The sequence below is a fragment of the Carettochelys insculpta genome, chromosome 3 (assembly GCF_033958435.1).
Source record: "Carettochelys insculpta isolate YL-2023 chromosome 3, ASM3395843v1, whole genome shotgun sequence".
Taxonomy (NCBI): Eukaryota; Metazoa; Chordata; order Testudines; family Carettochelyidae; genus Carettochelys; species Carettochelys insculpta.
The window spans coordinates 32,933,720-32,958,229 of record NC_134139.1 but is presented as its reverse complement, the minus strand read 5'-3'; the positions used below and the strand labels follow the sequence as shown (position 1 = coordinate 32,958,229).

Below are 24,510 nucleotides of genomic sequence, written 5' to 3'. Positions count from 1 at the left end.
TAGTAACATTAACATAAATTTTCCTTTAAAATAAAATTTGGACATCCTTTTGGTAATCTTGCTTACAAAAATCTCACATTGAAGACTGCATCCTGAGTCTTCCATTGAAAAGGTTTATGGGTAACATTATTACAAAAATAAAATACCTCTTTAAAAACCAAATTCTCCTTTGTCTGCTGAAAATTTTAAGTTTTTGTTTTTATTTCACAGTGAAATTAATTTCATAAATGGATAATTTACAAAAAAAATGGGGATTAGACTAAAATTATTTTACCCTTCACCCTACCTGTAAAATTAGTTTTGTTAAAGCTCTTTGGAGACCACGATTTGGTGACTATTTGTCAACACTACTTTTCTTTCATTATTTGTTAAGCCCCAGAAAATACTCATTTTCAGTTTTTATATAAAGTGACCAACTTAAAAAAATGCTTATCATAATATCAGTATAACTTGAGAAACAAAAGACCAGATTATACATCTGATTAATGTACAGACAGTACCTGTGTCCTAATTTTAAATAAATATGAGGTTTATGTTGTTTTTAATGGATTTAAATTATCCCATCCTAAAACGAAGCACACAGAAGGCCCTTTTCTGGTTCAGGCAAAACATCACTTTGGTCAAACTCTTCGAGGAATTACACCCTATTCAATATTATTGATTGCAGTAAGCTTTTTGCATAACTCAGAACTATTGGACTGGGTTAGAATTGCCAACTTCCCAACCGGATGGACTGGATGCCAAATTAGCAAACATTTAGAAAGGTTTCCAAATGTTTTCTTCTGATTTGGTGAGCAGAATGCCTGGCTTTGGAAGGATCCAGAAGCATGCAGCCCTGGCTCCTTTCCCACAAGCACCACAAGCACCAACATTAGGGTTCCACAAGTAGGAAAGAGGCAATGCAAACTGAGAAGGTGGGGGAAGAGAGTCAAATGAATTTTGGTAGGGTCTCCTGTCAAAAAAACGTAAGAAAGCCAATGTAAATTACTGCAGAGCTGCAGTAGCTTGCAGTTCCTCCAGCTCAGAGGGAGTTTCTAAGGCAACATTGTTAATAAGACTGCTGCCCATGGAGTGTGGGGTGATGATAAACTGGTGCATGGCCATACTGAAGCACCTTGCCTCCACTCAAAAGATATATGTGGGCCAGTAGGTTTAGAGATGAGAACACTTTGCCTCTTTTACAGGTGTCAAATCTGTACAAATTTGGAATTCCCAGTCCCCTCTGCAGGAATAATAAGTACTAGCATGTCTCAGACAGGTACCCGGGTTAGGACTCCTTGTTGTTTTGGCAGATACAGACTGTGGCAACTTAAAGACTAACAAATTTATTTGGGCATAAGCTTTCTTGGGTAAAGCTCACTTTATCAGATGCATATGTATTTTAGGTGCCCCAAGACTCCAAACTGTTATGCATTACTGAGTAGAATTTGGCCTATACAGTAGTATTTATGACAAAGACAAGAAGTTGAAAGGACTCAGAAGTTCGGACAATAATGAGATTTGCACTTAAAGGACTAAAATCCCACTGCTACTTTGGATTTGTTCTTTAGATTTAAAAGAGTAACTTTTTCAGAGACCTATCAAATTTTCCAAGTAATTTTTGCAGAAGGAAACATTTAAAACATTTTAAAGTGCTTCCATTTTGAAAGGGGAATTGCAAGTGTCCTTTCACTGAGGTATTACCATATCAAATGCTCACCATAGCTACGCTGCTTTTGTGCACGCAGGAACAAAACCAACAATGATGGAGAAAACGTTCAAGTGTCAATGTGGTTCCCCACACTGAGGCTGCTTCCACAAGCTGGTTCCCCCAAAGTTCTGTTCCACAAATGCCCCACTACACACACCCTGATTGCTTCCTGGCTCCACCAACTTCCTCAACCACCACAGAGAACCAAGAGATATAATGGTACTCAGAAATGAAGGAAGCAGAGCAAAGCAATCTTGTGGAGGCACAATGGAAATCCATGACAGGACATGAGGTGAAAAGGGTATGAAGATGTAGAGAAGTGGTGAACAGTCAGGCGCACTGGAAGAGTGGCTGTGCAGGGGTGAAAGGCAGTGTGACCATTTACACACAAACACGGAGAAAGAGATCAACAGTTAAGAGCTGAAAGTAGTAGGAAAGTATGGGGGCTATGATAGGCATAGATATTGTATCAAGTGCTCCCCATCATAATCAGGCATGGAGCAGAACAAGAGCCCTACAGGATGATACGAGAACAAAGATTTCAGTTTTATAGGATTCAAAGGAGGAAGCTGAGCAGTAAAGAGGCATAAGAGGGCTGTGGTGGGAAGGCAAATAGAGGATTGTACATATCAATACTGATAGTTGTTCACATGGTTAGCCATTACATGTTTCACATAGTATTGACACATTTTTAAAACTGCAACATTAAAAAATCTGAGTTAAGATTCAGCAACGAAGGGTCCTGTGGCACCTTATAGACTAACAGAAAAGTTTTGAGCATGAGCTTTCGTGAGCACAGACTCACTTCATCAGATGCTGAGTCTGTGCTCACGAAAGCTCATGCTCAAAACTTTTCTGTTAGTCTGTAAGGTTCCACAGGACCCTTCGTTGCTGTTACAGATTCAGACTAACACAGCTACCCCTCCGATACTTGAGTTAAGATTGTTATTCTGCTTCACCCTTAAATGCAAACTGTAAAAGTCATTTGTTGAATGATTTATGGTATGCTTCCTATTTTTCATGGGTTTTTTTATTTTGTTGGTGGTGGTAGTTTTCTTGGTGGGAGAAGCAGTCTACAACCTTAATTCAGTGTTAAATGGAGTTTGTGTGTGAGAATATATACTGAAGAGTGAAAACCACAAATATTTTTGTCACATTTAATGAACAAGTACTTGAAACTACAAATGCACTATGTGTGAAAATATATTTTCCAGTTCTTGCCATGTTTGTAAAAGAACAGAAAAAACACGAACTGAGTAACAAGAGCAGTTACTGATCTTCACGTAACTTGTTCATGTCTGTTCCAATCAGGTGCGCAAGTGCACACGTGCGGTAGCTGGAAGATTTTTCCCATAGAAGTATCCATTGGGTTGGGTGGGCATCCCCTGGAGTTGCACCTCAGTGTTCCTCCTTGTAGACCTGCTGACCCTCCACCCTCTCAGTTCCTTCTTGCTGGCTATTCTGAGGAGTAGCAGAGTGGGTATTACACCATGGGCATGAACAATACATCTTGAAGAACAACAGTAATAAGAAAGTGAGTAACCATTTTTTTTCTTCTTTCAGTGGTTGTTCACATCACTAGGAGCTCCAGGTGAGAGGGGGCAACAGGCTGGGGAAGGTAGTTGGCATGTGGGAGAGAAGTGAAAGCTCCACCTGTGGGTGTGGGCTTTGGAGTGGGGCTGGGGATGAGAGGCTTGGTGATGTAGGAAGAGGCTCAAAGAGATTTGGAATGTAAGAAAGGGCTGTGGGCTGAGGCAGGGAGTGGGGTGTAGAAGTGGATGAGGGCTCTGGATGGGCCCAGGGATGAGGGGTCTGGGATGCTAGAGGGGGGTCCAGGTTTGGGGAGGGGCTCAAGGTGGGGCACAGGAAAGGGTATATACTCAGGACTAGGGGTGCAGGCTTTGGGATGGGGCCAGGGATAAGGGCTCTGGGGTACAGTTGGCAGTTCTGGGTTTGAGGGGCTCACAGTGGGATGGTGGGTCAGGGCTCAGGCTTACATAGGCAACTCCTGACCAGTAGCACTAAGGCAGGCTGCCTGGTGCTTGCCTGTACTGGGTGTCACCATGCTACACCCCAGAAGTGGCTAACAGGTCCAGCTCTGATAGGAAGAGAGGACATCAGGCTTTGCGACATACCACTCTCACTAACAAGCACCACCTCCTGAGGTACCATCGTCCAGTTTCCAGCCAATGGGAGTGTGGAGCTGATGCTCAGGGAGGAGGGCAGTCCATGGAGACCCTTTCCTACCCCCACCCCAGAGCCAAACCTGCCACTTCCCTGACGGCCCCAAAACAGAATGACCTTGACTGTGGCCATTCTGTGCTATGATTGGAGGGGAAAGGCCTCTCCCCAGGGCCTCTCCCACAGCAAGCTCTGTACTAGGACCAGTGCAGAGAGGCCCGTTTTCCCCAACATGGAAGCTTCAGGAATTGGGGAGACACAGGTCTTCCCACTGTAGCTCTGAGCCCTTGAGCTCCAGCATCAGACTTAATTGCCAGTACGCATGGCTTAATAGGAAGCCGCATGACTGCACAGCCTAGAGGGAACTTAGATGGGAACCTAAGCCAGGAATACTGTTGAAGAGGCCCGAGCCCCAGCAGAATATGCAATGACTGAAGGACCAGGGCACCTCTGCCAAATTGTAGCACTCAAAAATGCAGGAGATGATCCATGATGAAATCCATTGAGAAGACACAGGAAGATCTTTCATTCTAGCCACCACACCCATGAATAACTGAACAGACTTTCGGAATGGCTTCATTCTCTTGATGCCAAATGCTAGCACTCTGTAGAGCTCCAACAAGTGACGCCTTTGCTTCCTGCTGCTCCAGGGTGGCTTAGGATAGCATAGAATGGCTTAGGATAGAAGGAAGGAGTCCTGGTTCATGTGAAATTGAGAAACAACCTTTGGAAGTAAAGCTGGGTGAGGCCTTAAATGAACATTTCCCTTGTGGAACACAATGAACAAGGATTCTGAAGTTAGGCCCTACACTCAGACACCTTCTTGTCTGAGTACATCACTACCAGAAATCACCTTATATGAGAAAAAAAGCAGGGAGCATGTTGCAACAGGCTCAAAGGGTGGCCCCATAAACCTGGAGAGGAGCCAAAAAGCTCCGAAGCTGGGATGGGCTGTGAGACCTGCTTATATAGCCTGTTGTGACCCTTAAGGAAATGGCTGACCATAGGATTAGCAAAGACCGAGCAGCCCCTGGCACCTAGGTTGAAGGCAGAGATGGCAGCCAAGTGAACTCTTACTGATGACATGGACAACCTCTGCTGCTTGAGATAGAGAAGACAGTCCAGTATAAGTGGCACAGAGGCAAACATCAGGGGTGACTAGTGCTGGGCTGACCAGATTGAAAATCTCTTCCACTTGGCAAGGTAGCTCTCAGGGAGGATTTCCTGCTGCCAAGGTGGACTTGTCCAGCTCAATCTGACCCAGAAAGCTCCATCAGGTTCAGCCATGGAGTTTCCATGTCATGAAGTGCAGCAGCTTGTGATTTGGGTTTTGAGGGGGGCCATGATCTTGAGTTACTAAGTCCAAGAAGAGCAGCAGGCTGATTGGTGATTCCACAGACATTTCCAGGAGTGACGTTTACCCATATTGGTGGGTCCAGGCTGGAGCTATCAGTGTTAATGAAACACGTTCCCTCCAGCTTCTTTTTCTTCTGAGGTACTGGTGACTGAGACCAGTGGCTGGACATCAACTGGTTACCAGAGGAGCCAGAGGTGCTGGGTGTCTCAGCGAAAGTCATTTCTCATTGTTGGTTCCCATGATGCAAGTGCCAGGGTGCTCTGTGCTAACAAAGTTGTGCTGGGTACAGGGTCTCCAGCTCCAGTTTCAAGTGAGAGTAGAGACCTGCCTCCATAGGGAAAAATTTAAGCCACCACGTCCTTTTTTTAAAAGTTTGAGAACGGAACTCACAGCAGATTTTACACTAGTGCTTTTTGTGACCTTCCCCTAGGTGCCTCAGAAAAGATGTGTGAAGGTCACTCTTTGGCATGTGATAGTGTGAACCTCACAGTTTTTAAAGCCCAGGTACTGCAGCATACCATGTCCCTGGAGACTGGGAAGGAGGAGTGAAAAACTCCAACAACTCTACCTATAAACTACTATTGTAATAACAAACTACAGACAAACTATATATAAAAGACAAAGAAGAGCTTGCTGAAAGCCAGAGCTATGGGATGTTCCAGTCAACTGCCACTGGCTGTAAGAAAGAACTGAAGCGGTTGGCAGGGCTCTATATTGAGAGTCATGGATGTACAACCCCAGAGGGCACAAAAGTTGACCTGACAAGATGCTTTTATGGGAAGAATCTTCCAGCTACCATGCACATGCACATCTGATTGGAATTTACATGAACAAGCGCTCAGAGAAAAACAGGTGTTCATTTTCTGTCATTTATACATAAACTTTGTTTAATGACCATTTCAAGTCATACAGCATGCAAGGCTAATTTGTGTGCAACAATATATTTAAACACACCTTGTTTGTCACACCAAGCTCTCTATCTGGTTCAGTACAGAATTACTTTTAAAACAACTGCACTTTGGTTGGAATATAATAATTATCTTACACATTCCAAGGGATTACTTTTCAAAGCCTCCCCCTATTACTCATGGCAATTAGGACACACCAATCAAGTTTTAAAGTTGTTGCTTTAAAGCTCCAATTAAACAGTGATTTCTTTTGCTTTTTTATAAATACAAAGCCTCATATTTTAAGACAGCCCAACATACATGATTATAATCCAAAACTATACAAAAATAAAACTAAACATTGAAATATTAATATATTAGCTGTAACTTTAAAGAATCCATATTTCAAAAGCAAACATAAACCACTACATGTTGGATTACAGAAAAGATTTTATGGACATGTAATCATTAATGTGCTCAGCTTAACATTTGACAACCAGAAGGTGTTTATATGACATACAGTACAAGGAAAAGATTACTCTACGTCCTTTTAGAATTAGTACTAGTTTTATTTCTGAAGTGTCTCTTCTTATATCCACCACTGAAGCACTAAAAGTATAACAATTCACAATAAAATAAGTAGCACAACACATATATAAATTATTTTCTTTTTGTTTTCTCCCTTTTGGGGTGGTGAGCTCAGCTTGGGGATGGGAAACGGGGTGAATGGCATGTTGATAATACTTTTACTATTTGGATGGGGATTACAGTATCTAAGTGCATTTAACTGTTTGCTTTGAGTTCTGCATCTGAGTACCTAGATCTGGTATCGGAGTCCCTCAAGCGGTTGTTTTAGGGTGATTTAGGAGGTGGAGCAGTGCTGCTATGAGATTGGATTTAGTGGCCTAAGGGATGGCATGCTGAACCCTGGGATAGTAGGAAAGGGAAAATAAAGAGGAGAAAACATAATATTGAGATGTTTGACTCTTGAGTTTACCAAATTTGTTCTCAAAAGAGAGGGTGTCAGTAGACAATGATCTTGTCCTATTGTTCAGCTGATTAAAGCAGGTTCAACTATGAAATTGAAATAATTCAGGATTTAGTGAAAGATGAGACCCCTCACTGTGCATATATTACCAAGACTTGTTAGGATGTGCTGCAGCTGAATCAACATGAAGTGAAGGAAGACCAATGTGATGTAACTATTTTGTTTACATCAAACAAAATATAAGAAATTATTCCAAAACTGATCACACATAAATATATCATGTAATTTTTGTCTGAGAGCCTTAAAATCATTTTAAAATGAGATTGATGCCAGTCTGTTACTCATCCTGCTTCCCAATGGAGCCTCTGAATAAGCTCAGGAATTCATGTCTATCATGACAATGGAGAATCCATGCCAGATGGTTGCTGGGTCAACTCATCAGCTGGACTGAATGTTTGATATAGTGTTTTGGTACTTCTATTCCAAATGATCAATTGCCCCAGTAGATGAGAGCTATCTGACTACCCTAGACTGATGGGTTTTTGAGGAAACAATAAGAAGAGATAGCAAAGATCATTTCTGCCTGCCTGAATTAGGCAAATTGTTGATCATTTGTGGACCAGGTATACAATCTATCAGTCTGGCTAGATTCCAAGCAAGGTTGAACCTGTGGCCCATCAGGCACACGTGGCCCTTTGAGATTCTATGTGTGGCCTGTGAGACAGTTTTTTTTTTTACCAGTGTCCACACACAGGATTGCCATAGTCTACCAGTTTCCATCTATACAGTTTTTTTTCCCCTACTGGTATTACTAAAGTGAACAGCAACATTGTTATAACCAACACAGTCTCCCGCAGAGGGTAGTTTTGCTAAATGCACTTGCCTATCTAGAATTTGTGGGTTGTGCCCAGGCCCACCAATGAGCGTGAGAAGGGGGCAGGTTGCACAGGGGCCCAGCATTTCAAAGGGGTCTGGAACTGCTGGCCACTGCTGTTGCTACTGTGGCAGAAGCAGTGGCTGGAGCCCCAGGATGCTTTGAAATGCTGCAGAAGTGCCAGTGTATGGCTCTGCACAGCTCTGCGGGCTGCGGGGGTGAGCAGAAAGGGGCCAGTGCCATGCTCTGGGAGCCGCTAAGGGCTGACTGATCTAGCCCCACCTCTTCTGGAGGTGCAGAGCAGGGTGCCCCTGCCCTGTCTTACCCCCGGGGCCCATGGTGTCTGTCAGTCCAGCTGGGTGTGCTGATTGAACTGTAGTGGTGCTTTAATTAGATGCAGAGGGAACACATGGCTTTCACAGTCAATGACTATGTCTACAGTAGAGCAATCTGTTGACTCACTGTTACTTCTGTTGACAGATCACAGCCAAATTGCCAACCAGACAAAAAAAGCAATCCACTCTGTCAACAGAGAGTAAGGTCGCATGAAGTGAGGTGTGTACTAATTGCAAACAACTCTAGTTATGTCTACAGGGAGTTTTGTCGACAAAACCCCTGGAGCATCCACATTCCCAAGGCATTCTGTTGACAGTAAATCAACAGCATATGGCACTTCTGTAGAAAGCATTCTGCTGCTCCCCCATTCCTATCCTATCTCATAGAACTGGAAGGGACCTTCAGAGGTCATCAAGTCCAGTCCCCTGCACTCACAGCAGGACCTATCACCATCCCTGGCAGATTTCTTTTTAATCTATTTGCCCCAGATCCCTAAATGGCACCCTCAGGGATTGAGCTCACAATCCTGCATTTAGCAAGCCAATGCTCAAACCACTGAGCTATCCCTCCCATGAGACAGCATAGATCTGTTGACAGAAAGCCAGTCTGGACATGCTGGGCAGGAGGGGCCTTCTGTCAATAGACCGGGCTTCTGGAACACCAGACCCCGTCTGCTGTGCTTCCAGTTGGCCATTTTGTCCAGAGAGTAGCTGGGCAGTCCAGGGGAGGTCAGGGAAAGGTGACCCCCAGGCCATGCACCCTGCCCCAGGTAATCCTCTCTCCTGACCGTAGGATGACCATGGTGCCCACAGTGCCCCCAAAAGTTCAGGGTTGGCCACCCCACTTCATCCTATGGACAGGATGGCTCTAAGGGAGAAATATGTAGGGGAGGGGGACAAACAGGGGGTCTGCATCACTGCAGGTGGAACCGCAGTGGGTCATGGTTTGTTGCAGCCTACTGAGGTGCAGGAGGGCTGCATGAGCAGCCTACTCCCTATTTTTGGTCACCCATCGCTGGCTTAGACCCTATCTACCATTTCTCTTCCTGTACTATACTGTGTAAATGTGTCAAGTGGGGCACCTGAGTTAGAGCCCCACTAGTATAAGAGAGAGTGGGCACCTGGCAGGGTTCTACCATGTGGTCTCCTCAGTTTTGGAATTCCCTCCTCTCCCGTGAATGGCTGAAATAGTCAGGAAGTATTGATGTTCAGGGCGAACTAATCTGTTAGAGTTCTTTGAAGTGGTTAACAAACATGCTGACAGGGGAGATCTAGTGGATATAGTATACTTAGATTTCCAGAAAGCCTTTTACAAGGTACCAGATTAAGTTCTCATGGGATAAGAGGGAAGGTCCTTTCATGGATTGAGAACTGATTAAAAGACAGGAAACAAAGGGTAGGCATAAATGGTAAATTTTCCAAATGGAGAGGGGTAACTAGTGGAGTCCCCCAAGGGTCAGTCCTATGACCAATCCTGTTCAATTTTTTCATAAACAATCTGGAGAAGAGGGTGAGCAGTGAGGTGGCAAAGTTTGCAGCTGACACTAAACTGATCAAGTATCGGAGAGGTGGCCGTGTTAGTCTGGATCTGTAACAGCAACGAAGGGTCCTGTGGCACCTTATAGACTAACAGAAAAGTTTTGAGCATGAGCTTTCGTGAGCACAGACTCACTTCTTCAGATGCTGGATCTGATGAAGTGACTGTGCTCACAAAAGCTCATGCTCAAAACCTTTCTGTTAGTCTATAAGGTGCCACAGGACCCTTCGTTGCTGTAAACTGATCAAGATAGTCAAGAGGAACTGTGAGGAACTTCAAAAAGATCTCATCAAACTGAGTGATTTGGCAACAAAATGGCAAATGAAATTTAATGTGGATAAGTGTAAGGTAATCACATTGGAAAAAATAACCCCAACTATACTTACACTATGATGGGGGCTAATTTAGCTATAACTAATCAGGAAGGAGATCTTGGAGTTATTGTGGATTGTTCCTAGAAAACATCCACACAGTGTGCAGAGGCAGTCAAAAAGGCCAATAAGATGTTAGGTATTATTAAAAAAGGGATAGGAAATAAAACAAGGAGTATCTTACTGCCCCTGTATAAATCTGTGGTACACCCACATCTTGAATATGGTGAACAGAGGTGGTCTCCTCACCTAAAAAAAGATATCCTGGCACTGGAAAAGGTTCAGAAAAAGGGCAACTAAAATGATTAGGAGCTCAGAACAGATCCCCTATGAGGAGAGGCTAAGACGACTGGCACTTTTCAGTTTAGAAAAGAGGAGACTGAGGGAGGACATGATAGAGGTATATAAAATTATGACAGGTGTGGAGAGGGTGAATAAGGAGAAGCTACTTACTTGTGCCCACAATACAAAGACTAGAGGACACCAAATGAAATTAACAGGTAGCAGGTTTAAAACTAATAAAAGAAAGTTCTTCACTCAGCACATAGTTAACCTGTGGAACTCCTTGCCAGAAGAGACTGGGAAGGCTAGGACTATAACAGAATTTAAGAAAGAGCTAGTTAAATTCATGGAGGTTAGGTCCATAAAAGGCTATTAGCTAAGGGTAGGAATGGTGTCCCTGGCCTCTGATTGTGAGAGGCTAGAGATGGATGGCAGGAGACAAATCGCTTGATTGTTGTCTTTGGTCCACCCCTTCTGGGGCCCCGGCACTGGCCACTGTTGGCAGACAGGCTACTGGGCTGGATGGACCTTTGGTCTGACCCACTATGGCTGTTCTTATATTCCTATGTTCTAACTAACTCCCCTGTTATCTTCTCTAGTTGCAAACGACTAGTAAGGCTTTGGTCAGATAACTTAAACACAGTCACACCCCGAGATATGCCCATTAGGGCTACGAGAATTCAAGTTTACGAGCAGCTTGATTAAGGACCACTACTTTGCCTTACGAGGCATTTACTCGAGTTTACGAGCGCCTCAGTGGGATGCAGACACCCTGCAGCTGGAGAAAGTCAGCCCATCCTGGCCCCGCCCCGCCGCTTGCTCCTTGGGCGGCTATGGGGCCGCGTCCACCCACACTGCACAGCTGCACCTTGGGCACTGCTTGCCGCCTGGCGGCGGTTGTCCGGCGCCCCCAGCCCAGCCTTTACCTGGGGCTGGGCTGGTCTCCACCACGGTGCTGCAGCAGCAGCGCACCCCGGCCCAGCCAGTGGCCGTGGGCTCCCAGGCGCTCTTGGGAGACATGGCTGCTGGGTGTACAGTCCATCCTGGCCCTGCCCCTGCCACTCGCTCCCCGGGCGGCTAGAGTGCTGCTGCCACCTGCTCTGCGCAGCTGTGCCCTCTGCCAGATAAGCATAAGTGGGTGTAAAATTTGGGGCTCAGGAACGCATAAAACTTTTTCCCATTGAAATTAATGGTAATTACATTTTCGATTTACAAGAATTCACCCTAAGAGGAGTTTTTCAGGAACGAATTACCCTCATAAGGCAGTGGAAGACTTATTTTTTTTGCTGCAGTTTTATTGGCCTTGGTTGTGATTATGACCATTGGTGGTTGAAGGGTGATTACAGGAAGAGTGTCTTTCGTGACTGTAAATTTAAGACAACTTGTTATTTGTGGAGTAACAGACTAACACAGCTATACCTCTGAGACTTGTAAATTTAAGGACCATCATTCCCAGCTGCAGTGGAGACATACCCATAACTTTCCTGCCCAATGACAAGAGTGTTACACTTAAAAATGAAACTTAAGAACATATTTCTCTAAAATAAAATGAAACCTCTATTAATTAGAGCTTACCTATCTTTAAGTGCATAAAGAATGTAGTCTAACATAGTTCTAAGAATGGAATCAACATGCTAACATATTTCTCTTTTCACTCATTCTTTCTTCAAAAGACCATGAATCGAAAAATCAAAAAAACCAATCTATAAAGTATTTCAAATGCAGATAATGTGCTATATCCATAATAATGTAATAAAGATTAAGCAGAGTTAGGAGCATGCTTAATACAACTGATATTTAGGAGTTCCATAGGGCTGGAACATATGCACTCAGTACAAATGAGGGTCTGTCTGTAAACCACTAAGCTGTCAATGCTTTTGACGGAATATTCAAAGACTTCAGCAACATCTGAAAAACTCTGCTGTTTATACACACACAATAATTTCAGAAGCTTAGAACTAAAGCAAGTCAGGATGGCTTGTAAAAGAGAGACAACAAGTGTATCCCCAACCACAGGACTATCTGCTTGCCAAATTTCAAGTTCCCCACTAAAAACATGAAGCCACAAGATTGCTTCAAACTACCTATTTTTCATTAACCATGTTCTGAAAAACATTCAACTTCCTGCTGCTGAAAATTCCTCCAAAAATTCAGTTCAAGACAGAGAGCAAGCATGGAAAATTTCAACTCAAATGGTTAAATTTTTGATTTGTTACAAAACAAGAGAAAAGGAGAGAAATTGAAAATAAGGACTTTGTTGTGCCTTTCTCTGTAATTTTTCATTACTACTATACTATACCACCTTCTGAAATCCAAGCAACTAATGAATATAAAAATACACTAGTTAGCCACTTAACACCATAGCTCATGAGTATGGTTTAACAGTATCCAAAATTCCATTCTCTGTGCAAATCTCATACTCACAAATACAGTTGGCTCTTATTATTTTTCACCATCAGTAAACTACAAGAAGCTCCACTGCTAAGATTACCAAGTTTTGTGAGTAAACTAATAAAAGTAATATACTACACAAGAAGTACTTATTTAATGCATTGTGACAAATGTAGTTTAGTGTCCAGTTATTTCTAACAGTTCCCCTATGTTGTACACATTTTTGTTAAGGTATTGAAATTTTCATAACTTGAGACTTCAGTACAGCAGTCTCAAAAGTTCTCTCCCAGGCTGCTCAGAAATGGGACAAGTCTACTGGTTTGTTTGGTTTTTTTTTGATCAGTTACCATGTTCATGGATAAGGGCCTTTACCATTGTGCACTTCTATTACTGGTGTTGCCTACATCAGTGAGTGCATATGTAGGAAATTCTGCCTGTCACATGACACTTTACATGTATCTACATCTTATTTTTCATGACAGAAGCAAGAAAAATAATGTTGAAGGAAAATTTTAGTTTTGCGTTATGCTCATTGCATCTAATTAATGTCTGATGTAACTCCATAGCAGTTACACCAGGTATGTTTCTGCTGCTAATTAGCACAAGCATCTAACACATTTATATATTTTAGTGAACTTATGTTTTATATTGACCTACTTCCTACAAAACACAAAAAATATGAGACTTTCAGAATTTTTCTAGTTTTCAAGAATCAGTACTCTCCCTTTCCAAAGCATGAGAGATGTTATTTATAAGATTCAAAAACTCTTACATTCCTTTACAAGCAGAATTCTGGACCCATTAACTTCACAGTGTTGAGATAGCTAAGTGCTGTAATGCATTAAACACTACATTACCCTTTTATATTCCATCTGAATAGACTATTACCTCTGGTATGCTGGAAATCAATTACAAGAAAGCAATGTGACTCTACTGCAATTACTATATCAGTATTATTTTTGCCTCATGCTTACAAACCTGCTGCGAAGTACTTATCTTACTAGACAAACATTCATCCTTCAACTTTTATATCATAACATCCAAGGGAATAAATAGTTCAACAGCTACCCCTCTCCATTGCAGTGAAGAACCCTTCGAACTCAGCTTTTGCTAAACAAGACAGAGGAGCATTTTGCTGCCTCTTTTTCCATGGTCCAAAATAGGTTGTCTTTCCTACATGCAAGATTTAGATAGTCCATAGTAGCTAATGTCAAATTACTTTTGACATAGAAATCAAATCCAGCCTCTTCAATAAACAGATTATAGCTTGCAAAGAAGTCAGTTTAGATTCAATGCTGACGCTTAACTGTTACAAGCAATTAGCTGTAGCAGACAAAAAAAAAACAAAACAGATATTTTCCAAATAAGAAACCAAACTCAGCCCACTTTCTCTGGGTATTTCACATTTTCAGTTTAACTGATTGTTCCAGAGGTAATTGAGGAGAGGTATATTATTTTATGAATTTTCCACATGCAAAGAGAAGTATGGCAAGTGGAATTCCACAGACATTGTTATTTTCTCATTAATCGATCTTCCTCGTGCTATATAAACTGTGTTATGGAACGTTAGTTTAACCCAAAACGCTGTTTTGTTGAGAATTCCCAAAACAGTGACAGACTACCGGGAAGCCAGCAGGCTTTATTTTTGTAGCGTCAACCGCAAACATACCTGAAAAGTATTCTTTGACTGTAAAATAAATTTAAGAAATAAGAGTAAAAAAAAAAAACTGACAGAAATCCTTAATAATTGTGCATTTTTCCAACAGCTTCCTACCTCTAAACCAGGGGTGTGCAAAGTGGGGGGGCAGACTCCCTTCAGGGAGACTGAAATTTCATAAGTGGGAGTGGAACACGATCAGCTGCTAGATGTCAGGCTTATCCATCTCATTAAAAATGTTGAAATACGTTACTGTTTTATGTACATGTATTCAGATTTATATGCCACTTAATAAACATTTGACATTCTACATACTTATTTGCTTACACATGCCAAAATGGATTTTTTGTATGACCTTAACCAAAAAGAGGGGCCCAACATAAAACATTTGCTCAACCCTGCTCTGTACAAACTGGATCCACATGAAAACCCTTCACCTGCACTTCCGCTTTTGAACAAAACACTCAAGAGCTAAGATCATGAAGCACACAGCTACAATGGTGTAAACAGAGCATTTGCTTATATGAATGGCTACTCAGACCCCTGTTTATTCTTGCATCCAATATTCCATTTGACTTTTTGAAAAAGTCACCTCATCCCTGGTAGTGGAGGATTACGTGCACTGCAATCAACCAGCCCCACATATCTGTACCACCATGACTTCAGTTCAGGGAGCATGACAAATCTTTGTCTCATCTATGCCACTTTGAGAGTGGAGGCTCCTTAAATCCTACCAAAGGTATGATCCCAGTGTGATAGTATTTTTAACACCTGTCCATGTATTGTGTAAGGAGCATAGCGCAGTTCTTCCTCTTTGTATTCTATACTGCCAAGAAATTCACAATAAGTAGCAATCAAGAATAAGAAATAAGATAGTTCAGCGAGCAGCCATCGCTGGCACAGGCCAGCCTTTATTCTGAATACCAAATACACTGTAGGCATGACGACACCTGGGACCGCAGATTATTTACAAAAAACCCAAGAAAGGAAAAACACTGGGAATGGGGGAGCTCCGCTGCAGCCCCCCTCCAAGGCGAAGCGAGGAGGCCCTGCAGTCAGAGGGAGCAGGCCGGGCAGCGGGAACCAGGGTTATTTTAGCTCTGCCAGGCCCCGTACTGCGCCCGCTGTTGGGTTACCCTGACCCGCCCCACCATTTCTAAGCCCAGGCCCGCTGTGCAAGCCCCGATCTCAGCAGAGTCCCACCCAGTCCCAGGGACGTCGGCGCCGCTGCTGCCAGGCAGAAGGGCTCCGGCGTAGGCCCCGCAACGCCAGGGGAGAGGAGGCGAAGCTCCGCCGGACGAAGCCTGGGATGGCCGGGCCGCCCCTCGCCGCGCCACGAGCAGACGGCTCCTGAGCTCAGGGCCAGGGCCACACAGCGGCCAGGGCGGCAGCGCGCGCACCTCCTACTGTCCCCGCGCGCGGCCTCCTTCGCCGCCAGCCCCGCGCGCGCAGGTGGGGAAGGGGGCCGCGCGAGGTCATTTACAGCCTGGCTTTAATTTCGGAAGCCCAATAATAACAACCCCAGACGCGGGCGCGTCGAATGCTGAAACTCACCCGTCCCGCAGAGAGGCGCCGACCCCTTTAAAACCACGCGAGGCCACGCCTACCTCCCCTCCCGAAAGGCCGGCCGCCAATGGAGGGCGGGGGCACAGCCCAGGGTGCTGGGAGCCAATGAGCAGGCAGGTTAGTGAGAGGCAGAGAGGGACGGGAAGGAAGATGGAGGCAGCGGCTGCAGAGCAGGGCCTGGCAACTCCGGCCTGCGATGCTGCCACGCTAGGGCCGCGGCCGGCGGCGGTGCCGGAGCGGCTGCAGCGGCGGGAGGCGGAGCGGCAGCGGGAGTTGGAGCGGCGGCGGCAGGAGAAGGCGGCCCAGGCAGTGCAGGAGGAGCAGAGCGGGTTCTTCGCGGCCGCTTTCTCCAAGGAGCGGGCGGCCATCGAGGCGCTGCTGGAGCCCGGCGCGGGCTCGGCTGAGGCGCTGGAGGAGGCGGCCGCCCGCCTGCAGGGGCTGCAGAAGCTCCTCACCGACAGCGTCCGCTTCCTGGCGCCCTACGAGGTGCGGCAGGGGCAAGAGGCGCTGGGCCGGCTCCAGGGGACTCTGGCGGACAAGCGCGAGCAGCTGCAGCCGAAGAAGCGGTTCGCCTTCCGCGCCCGCAAGAAGGAGGTGGAGCCTGCCCCGTCGCCCGCCCCGGCCTGTCATCTCCCCGCGGAGCCTGCCCCGTCGCCCGCCCCGGCCTGCCAGCTCCCCGCCGAGGGTGAGGGCAGCGGACCCCCGCTGTGCGGCTTCAGCCGGGCCGAGGCCCAGGCGCTGGAGCTCGGCCCTTCTGAGCTGCTGCAGCGCGACGTGCTCCTGGCCGAGCTGAGCGACTGCCGGGTGCGGCTCTGCGGTAACCCCAACACGCTCCGGGTGCGGGACTGCCGGGGCTGCATTGTGCTCTGCGGGCCCGTCTCCACTTCGGTGCTGGTGGACGGCTGTAGCGGCTGCGTTCTAGCCTTGGCCTGCCAGCAGCTCCGCACCCACCGCACCAGAGACACCCGGCTTTACGTGCAAGTGACTAGCCGGGCTATGCTGGAGGACTGCAGGGGCGTCAGCCTTGCTCCCTACACCTGGAGCTATCCTGGTATTGAAGGCGACTACGAGTCGTCCAGGCTAGACAGAAGCAGGAACAACTGGAACCTAGTGGATGACTTTGATTGGCTGGCCAGAGATGAGCCCTCACCCAACTGGAACATAATCCCTGAGCAGGAGAGAATCAGCCAGTGGGACTGAGTGGGGTTGGCAAAGGAAATGTTTCCACTCCAGAGGGTTTTCTGGGACTGCAGAGGAAACTTGTGACTGCTCAGCAGGTTATCTTATAGCTTCAAAAGAAACTAATACTGACTCATTGTAAAAGAATCTAATTGATGTAAGTTTTTTGGATTTTTAAATGCTGAATTATAATTGAGGAGTGGGATTAAATTCTTGCTCTAACCTACAGTCGGTTGTGCTATACTAGAGCCTGGTAACTACTACGATGTCATAGTGACAGTCGATCACAGCTTCAAGTTTGGAGAGATGTGATGTCCTGTAACTGTTCAACTTGGTCAAATCTGAATCTCTCCTGTGGTCAGAAGGAAGGGTTTAATGTGGCGGAGTTCAACAATATATTAGTCTATGAACTCATCTTCACTAAGAAAAAAATGTTTTTCACATTAAGTAATGTAGTGAAAGCCTTTCAGTGAGGTGGAAAGGTAGTAGCTCAGGTGACAGAACTCCATTGACCTAATGTTGTCTGGGGTTTAGGTTGACTTAAATTCACACTCCCTGAGAGGATTAAAGTTCACACCCCTGAACTGTGTAGCTAGGTCAGCCCACATTGCCAGTGTGGTTAAGACCTAGAACTTACTGTGAGCTGCCAGCATGGGTGAAAAGTACAACTCATAGGCTGTGTCTACACTTGTATTCCTCTTTTAAAAGAGGTATGCAAATGATGGACCTCCAAATGCAAATGAGTTGCAGATTTGCATATCTGCCTCATTTGCATATTTTGAAAGAAGAAAAGCCGTGTAGACACAGCTCTTTTGGAAGTAAACCCCCATTTCTGAAAGAATCCTTCTTCCCATTAAAAAAAAAAGGATTATTTCAAAGATGTTTACTTTTGAAGGAGCTGCATCTACACTGCTTTTCTTCTTTTCAAATAATATGAAAATGAGGGGCCAGATATGCAAATCTACTTCATTTGCATTTTATTTCCCTCATTTGCATACCTCTTTCAAAAGAGGAATGCAAGTGTAGCCACAGCCACATTGTCTTCAGTAGGCTTTTAAAACACATTGGCTAACAAGTTGAAAACCTCCCTCTTTTCATGATGGAGACTTGACCTACATTAAGGCTTTGTTCTGAAGTTAACTGGCAGTCAGTTAACGCAAGGGAAATATGCTAATGTAGGTGCTAAGTGGCAAATACTTATATCTTGAAACAGCTCCTAGGGAAGTATCCAGATCAAACATTAATGGTAATCAGTTAACCTGAAGTAAAAAGTAGTCTGAAGTAGCTTAGTGCATGTACATAGGTATGCAATACGTGATGGTTGATACCACAGAGGTCTTGCTGTAGTAATATGGTGCAGTTTCGCCTAACAAAGTTGAATTGCTATGAAATGGTTGGCAGGAGTTTGGTTTAGAGAACGCTTCATGTGGGAAAGGGCAAGCACAAGTGAGGAAAAATCTACCTATGAACTCTTAATTCACTGTCTGTACTGCTACCTTAATGTTTACATGGCTTATTATGCCAAAGCCTATTAGGGTATGGTGATAGTCCTTCAGAAGACACAAATACATTTTGCAGCATTATACTTACATTAGAAGATAATATGGAAAGGCTGCAAGCCTTTGTCCTTTATTTTTAAAAATCCTATACAGTAAACCCTCGATTTAATGGCCTAACAGAGGAGAGATGGCTGTTTAAACCCAAGTCTGTTAAATCCAAGGGTTTACTGCCCACCAACCCCTGCCAGTTTCCCCCAGCCTCAGTCTACTCCCCCCCCCCCCCCCCCCAATAAAAAAAGCCAGCTACTCATCACTGCTGGAGCCAAAACAGCTGCAGCTGGGGCTGCTGGACCTGCAGCTGGGGCCCCACCTCAGCTGGAGACTGCTCTGCATCAGCGAGGGCTCTGCCACAGCTGATGCCACAGCTGGAGACTTCACTGTGGCTGGAGCTGCTGGAGCTGCAGCTGGGGCCCTGCCATGCCTGGATCCTCTGTTGCAGCCTGGAGGAGCTACCATGTGGTCCTTCCACCCAGGATGGGTAACACGTGCACCTGCACCCCACCCCAGTGGGAGGAGTATGTGACAGCAGCAGTCCTGGCCCCAGCACAGACTCCAGCCACCACAGCTGGAAGCGACAGCCCTTCCAGCCATGGCAGCAACAGCTCTAGTAAGTCATCTGATGTACTTCTGGCAGGGGAAGGTGGGGTTACAGGATTTAAGATTTTTACAGGCCCTGATTAAGCGGACTTTGGGAACAATGTGGGGGTGGGTGCTGGTCCATGTCCGTTGTTTCCCAAAGTCCACTAAATCAGGGTCTGTAAAATTGAGGGTTTACTGTATATGCAGAAATTTCATTTGAAAGACTTCATGTTGGCAACTAGGACAGGTTTGTATAAGACTGTCAATTCTGTTTTCAGTTTTCCTTGTTCAAAGATCACTTAGTTGTAACAATACACAAGAACATCTCCACTCAGTAAAATATTAGTGGAGATAACTACTTAAATATAAGCACTGCCTTATCTACCAATACCCCCCAAAAACAAACCATGTTCTCTGGTCTGATGTGTAATGTCTTAATAAATCTTACAAATTCATAATCACTCTAACCTGTAACTGGCTGAAAGTGCTCTTGTAAACAGCCAGCTAGTTGAGTAAGTATTTTGTCTATTCACTGTTTTCTTCCAGAATAAAGTTGTTAAATTGTAAATGAAAGTTTCAGTTTTGGGTATTTTTTTTGTAACTTTAAAGTTATTTGCATTAAGTTAAACCTGACTGACAGTTTCAGGTTTAATACTAAAGTACATTTTTTTTTTTTTTTAAAGAGATATAATCATTTCTTAGGATAGCAGCAGCAGACAAATTAAACTTTTCTCCTGTTTTTGTATTCTCGTAAGTTGAAAGAAAATTTTCAGGGGTCTATGCCTACTGAATTTTGAAAGGGATTTTATCAGCTGTGAAGACTCCAAAATTTTTGAACAGGGTTTACTGGGAGTAAATCACATTTTGTTCTTTACTATGACTCTCTTCCCCGCCCCCCCCCCATTTTACTAAAACATGCACTGCCAATGAAGTCCTAGCATATGGAAGGGACCTTTTAAAAGGTCATCTAGCCCAGTCATCTGTGTTATGGCAGGGCTAAGTATGATCTAGAGGACGTTCCTGACCGCTGTTTGTGGAATCTCCATCAGTGGTTCTTCAAGGCATATTTAGACAGTCTCCATAGACAATTTAATCCTGTGGTCATGAGTAGTGTGACTGTCATAATGTGCTGAGATAACTCTTCTCCCACCTTCCTGGGCATCCCTCAGCTCTGTCCTATGGAGCTAGGCCTCTGGCTTCCTCCAGCATTGGCACAGAAATGGGATCAGAGCCCACATCAATTAAATCTGGATGCTGAGAGGGGCTTAGTTAGAGGGAATTGCCACAGCATGCAGGTGTATGGCCCAATGGGACGAGAACCCCAGATAAATCCATCTTATGCTGTACAAAGTTTTATTAAAGGCTTGTTAATAAACAACTGACAATATAAAATGGTAGGATTTAATTGACTAATAGGAGAGAGCAAAGTAAGCTACTAAGCAAAATTAAACTCCCCTAAGCCTAATACACTGAAAAACTTGCTACCTGCCATACCTTACCCTAAACAGTAGTTCTAATCATCCTTTTTTCACAAGCTAGAAAGCATCTCAGCCTGGGCTAGATCCTTCCCCCTTGTTCAGTCTTAGCTGACTCTTGCAGTGCAGTCATGTTGGGTGGTAAGCAAGTATGTCTGATGTCTGGCAGCAGCAGCCCTGCTTGTTTGATTTCTAACTTTTATATGGTTTTGTCCAGGATCATTGGTGTTCAACCTAAACTTTTTTTCACCTTTACTGGAAATACAGCCATCAAGATAGGTCCCAGCATCAGGTGACCTAAACATATGTCCTTGTGGGAACTGTCCTTCCTGTGGACAGGTCCATAGGGGAAAAAAAACTCATTTATGGATCATTTCCTTATCACTGATGAGCCATCAAGACTCTGAAATACCCTTAATGGCATTCACTTAGTATGCCTATAATAGTAAAACAAGTTCATATTTCTGACTACAGACAGAGGAATGATCCACATACACATGGGAAAATCATATTCATTGGGTTACAGCTGCCAGGTCCCTGCAATGCCTAGGTGCAAGTAGACTTTGTGGGCTGCCCTTGAACCCACAGTTGCTGTCCCCCACAAATTGCATAAATTATTTTGAAACTGATGCAGTCTAACCTTAGCTTTGGACATTAAAAAGAAAGAGGGACTGCTGCCCAGGGCAACTCAATCCTCTCTTCTCCCCCAGTCAGCATGTGGAATAAAACACTCCTCACAAATTGAGATCATTTCTGATTTCCCATGCTTTCAAACGGAAACAGAAGAACTTCAGTACAGGTTGAACCTCTCTAGTTTGGCACCCTCAGGACCGCACGGTGCCAAATGAGAGAATTTGCCAGACTGCAGGAGGTCAACATTACCAACACTTCCACTGCTTACTGGGCTCTTTGAAGACAGGGGTAAATTAGAGCTAAACAACAGCACAGAACACTGAGAGCCAGGACTGGTAGGTGTCAAAAAGCTTTATGGGACCATGGGAAGCTTGGCCACATCATGATAAGTAGTCATCCGGCTAACTAAAATAATTCTGGATTACAGATGTTTGAACCGCTTTCTCATTACACTGGTGGTTTTCCTTGTAGCCATGCTGTTGTCAGCCACTAGAGGATGCACATAGATCACATGATCTATGCTTTCCGCCTCAGAAACTGAGGGCAGCACAAGTCTGTAAAGCTGTTCATTTGGCCACCAGAGCACTATTGTAGTGTGATTCTTCTAGAGTGTAATACACTGATACTCAAACTCAAACTCTTGGACTGCAAGTGGCTCTTTAAGATGTCTCCTGCAGCTCATGATATTAAAACAGGATGTACCTTAAATATTACCCAATCAGGGTGCTTTTATAATGTTATAAATAAATTGCAGTTGATAAAATAATACTTGATGATTCAATTTGCTGTGAGAATGATGTATTACATTTCCCATCCTATTGTTTAAATATAAGTATATAGGATATAGTAAATGAAACCATAGGTTCCCCTGACTGGATCTTTTCAATGTTGATTGCTAATTTGGTTCCCAAACCTGAGTACCACTGGTCTAATACATTGCATTATCTAAAATATTAGTACAATACAGAGCAGTTTCCTTTCTATTATTTTTAACTCACATCTTCTTTCCAGTTTGCTTAGTCCACTTTTCTTTATTGCAGAGGTTTACAAGCTGGTCTTTTTTTTGGTTGTTTCTAAGCCAAAGGATCATAGAATCATAGAACGCTAGGGACTGGAAGGGACCATGAGAGGTCATTGTGCCCAGCCCCCTGCCCTCATGGCAGGACCAAGTACTGTCTAGACCATCCCCGAGAGACATTTATCTAACCTGTTCTTAAATATCTCCAGAGATGGAGATTCCACACCCTCCCTAGGCAATTTATTCCAGTGCTTGACCACCCTGACACTTAGGAACTTTTTCCTAATGTCCCACCTAAACCTCCCTTGCTGCAGTTTAAGCCCATTGCTTCTTGTTCTATCCTCAGAAGCCAAGGAGAACAAGTTTTCTCCCCCCTCATGACACCCTTCTAAATACTTGAGAACCGCTATCGTGTCCCCCCTTCCTCTTTTTTTTCCAAACTAAACAAGCCTAATTCTTTCAGCCTTTCTTCATAGGTCATGTTCTCTAGACCTTTGATCATTCTTGGTGCTCTTTTTTTGGACCCTTTCCAATTTCTCCACGTCTTTCTTGAAATTTGCAGCACCCAGAACTGGACACAATACTCCAGCTGAGGCCTAACCAGCGCAGAGTAGAGCAGAAGAATGACTTCTTGTGTCTTGTTCACAACACACCTGTTAATGCATCCCAGAATCAGGTTTGCTTTTTTTGCAACAGCATCACACTGTTGACTCATATTTAACTTGTGGTCCACTATAACCCCTACCTCCCTTTCTACCATTGTAGGGTGCGACAAGACATTGTAACGGTCGAGAGTACAGTCCGACCCCTCTGTGAATCCTCAGGAGAATCTAAACAGACCAGTCTGTGCAAGGTGAAAAGCTGAAAAATAACTGCCATGGGAACAGCTGCAGAACAAGCTGCGCTTGCCAAGACTTCAAGGCTACGCTGGCAGTAGGCCACAAGAGATAGTGATAAGGAATGTATAGGCAATTTTAGGCAATCTTATGTTAATGAGCTCAGCTTTATCAGCTAGTGTTAGGAGGCCTGTTACAGAGCCTCCCCTCAAGCGAAGCTCCGATGCGTCGGGTTTTCCCCCACTGGTGACTGCGGCGTCTCCAGGGCTCCCGTCGCGGGTGTCGCACGCTTTCAATAAACCAAATATAGCACTCGCCTTCTGGGTGCAGCCTTGTTTCTGGGGAACCCGAGCTTGGTTGGCCACAACCATACTCCTTCCTAGGCAGTCGCTTCCCATTCTGCATGTGTGAAATTGATTGTTCCTTCCTAAGTGGAGCACTTTGCATTTGTCTTTATTAAACTTCATCCTGTTTACTTCAGACCATTTCTCCAATTTGTCCAGATCATTTTGAATTTTGACCCTATCCTTCAAAGCAGTGGCAACCCCGCCTAGCTTGGTATCATCTGCAAACTTAATAAGCATACTGTCTATGCCAATATCTAAATCGTTGATGAAGATATTGAATAGAACCAGTCCCCATACAGACCCCTGCAAAAACCCACTTGTTATACCTTTCTAGAAGGATTGAGAACCATTAATAACTGATCTCTGAGTGCAGTTATCCAGCCAGTTTTGCACTCACTTTGTAGTAACCCCATCTAAGTTGTCTTTGCCTGGTTTATTGATAAGAATATCATGTGAGACCATATCAAATGCCCTATTAAAATCTAGGTATACCACATCCACTGCTTCTCCCTTATCCACAAGGCTCATTATCCTATCAAAGAAAGCTATCAGACTGGTTTGACACGATTTGTTCTTTGCAAATCCATGCTGGCTGTTCCCTATCAGCTTACCACCTTCCAAGTGTTTGCAGATGATTTCCTTAATTACTTGTTCCATTATCTTTCCTGGCACAGAAGTTAAACTGACTGGTCTGTAGTTTCCTGCGTTCTTATTCTCCTTTTTATACATGGGCACTATATTTGCCCTTTTCCAGTCTTCTGGAATCTC

The 24,510-nt window shown here is 44.4% G+C and overlaps 2 protein-coding genes across 2 annotated transcripts in view; one reads left to right on the top strand and one right to left on the bottom strand.

Moving 5' to 3' along the window:
- The window catches only part of BICRAL (BICRA like chromatin remodeling complex associated protein), a 69,169-nt gene extending 53,053 nt beyond the window's left edge, over nt 1-16,116 (bottom strand). The window contains exon 1 of the mRNA XM_074989597.1: nt 16,105-16,116. The gene's annotated coding sequence lies outside the window, so the exon portion shown is untranslated. The remainder of the gene's footprint in view (nt 1-16,104) is intronic.
- On the top strand, nt 16,117-19,079 carry TBCC (tubulin folding cofactor C). Its single transcript, XM_074989599.1, has one exon. The coding sequence runs from the start codon at nt 16,222-16,224 to the stop codon at nt 17,314-17,316; it is 1,095 nt and encodes a 364-aa protein (XP_074845700.1). The 5' UTR covers nt 16,117-16,221; the 3' UTR covers nt 17,317-19,079.
- Nucleotides 19,080-24,510: the final 5,431 nt, after the last annotated feature.

Excerpts from the sequence above, each read along its gene's own strand:
- TBCC (XM_074989599.1), top strand. The coding sequence starts at position 16,222 with ATGAGCAGGCAGGTTAGTGAGAGGCAGAGAGGGACGGGAAGGAAGATG.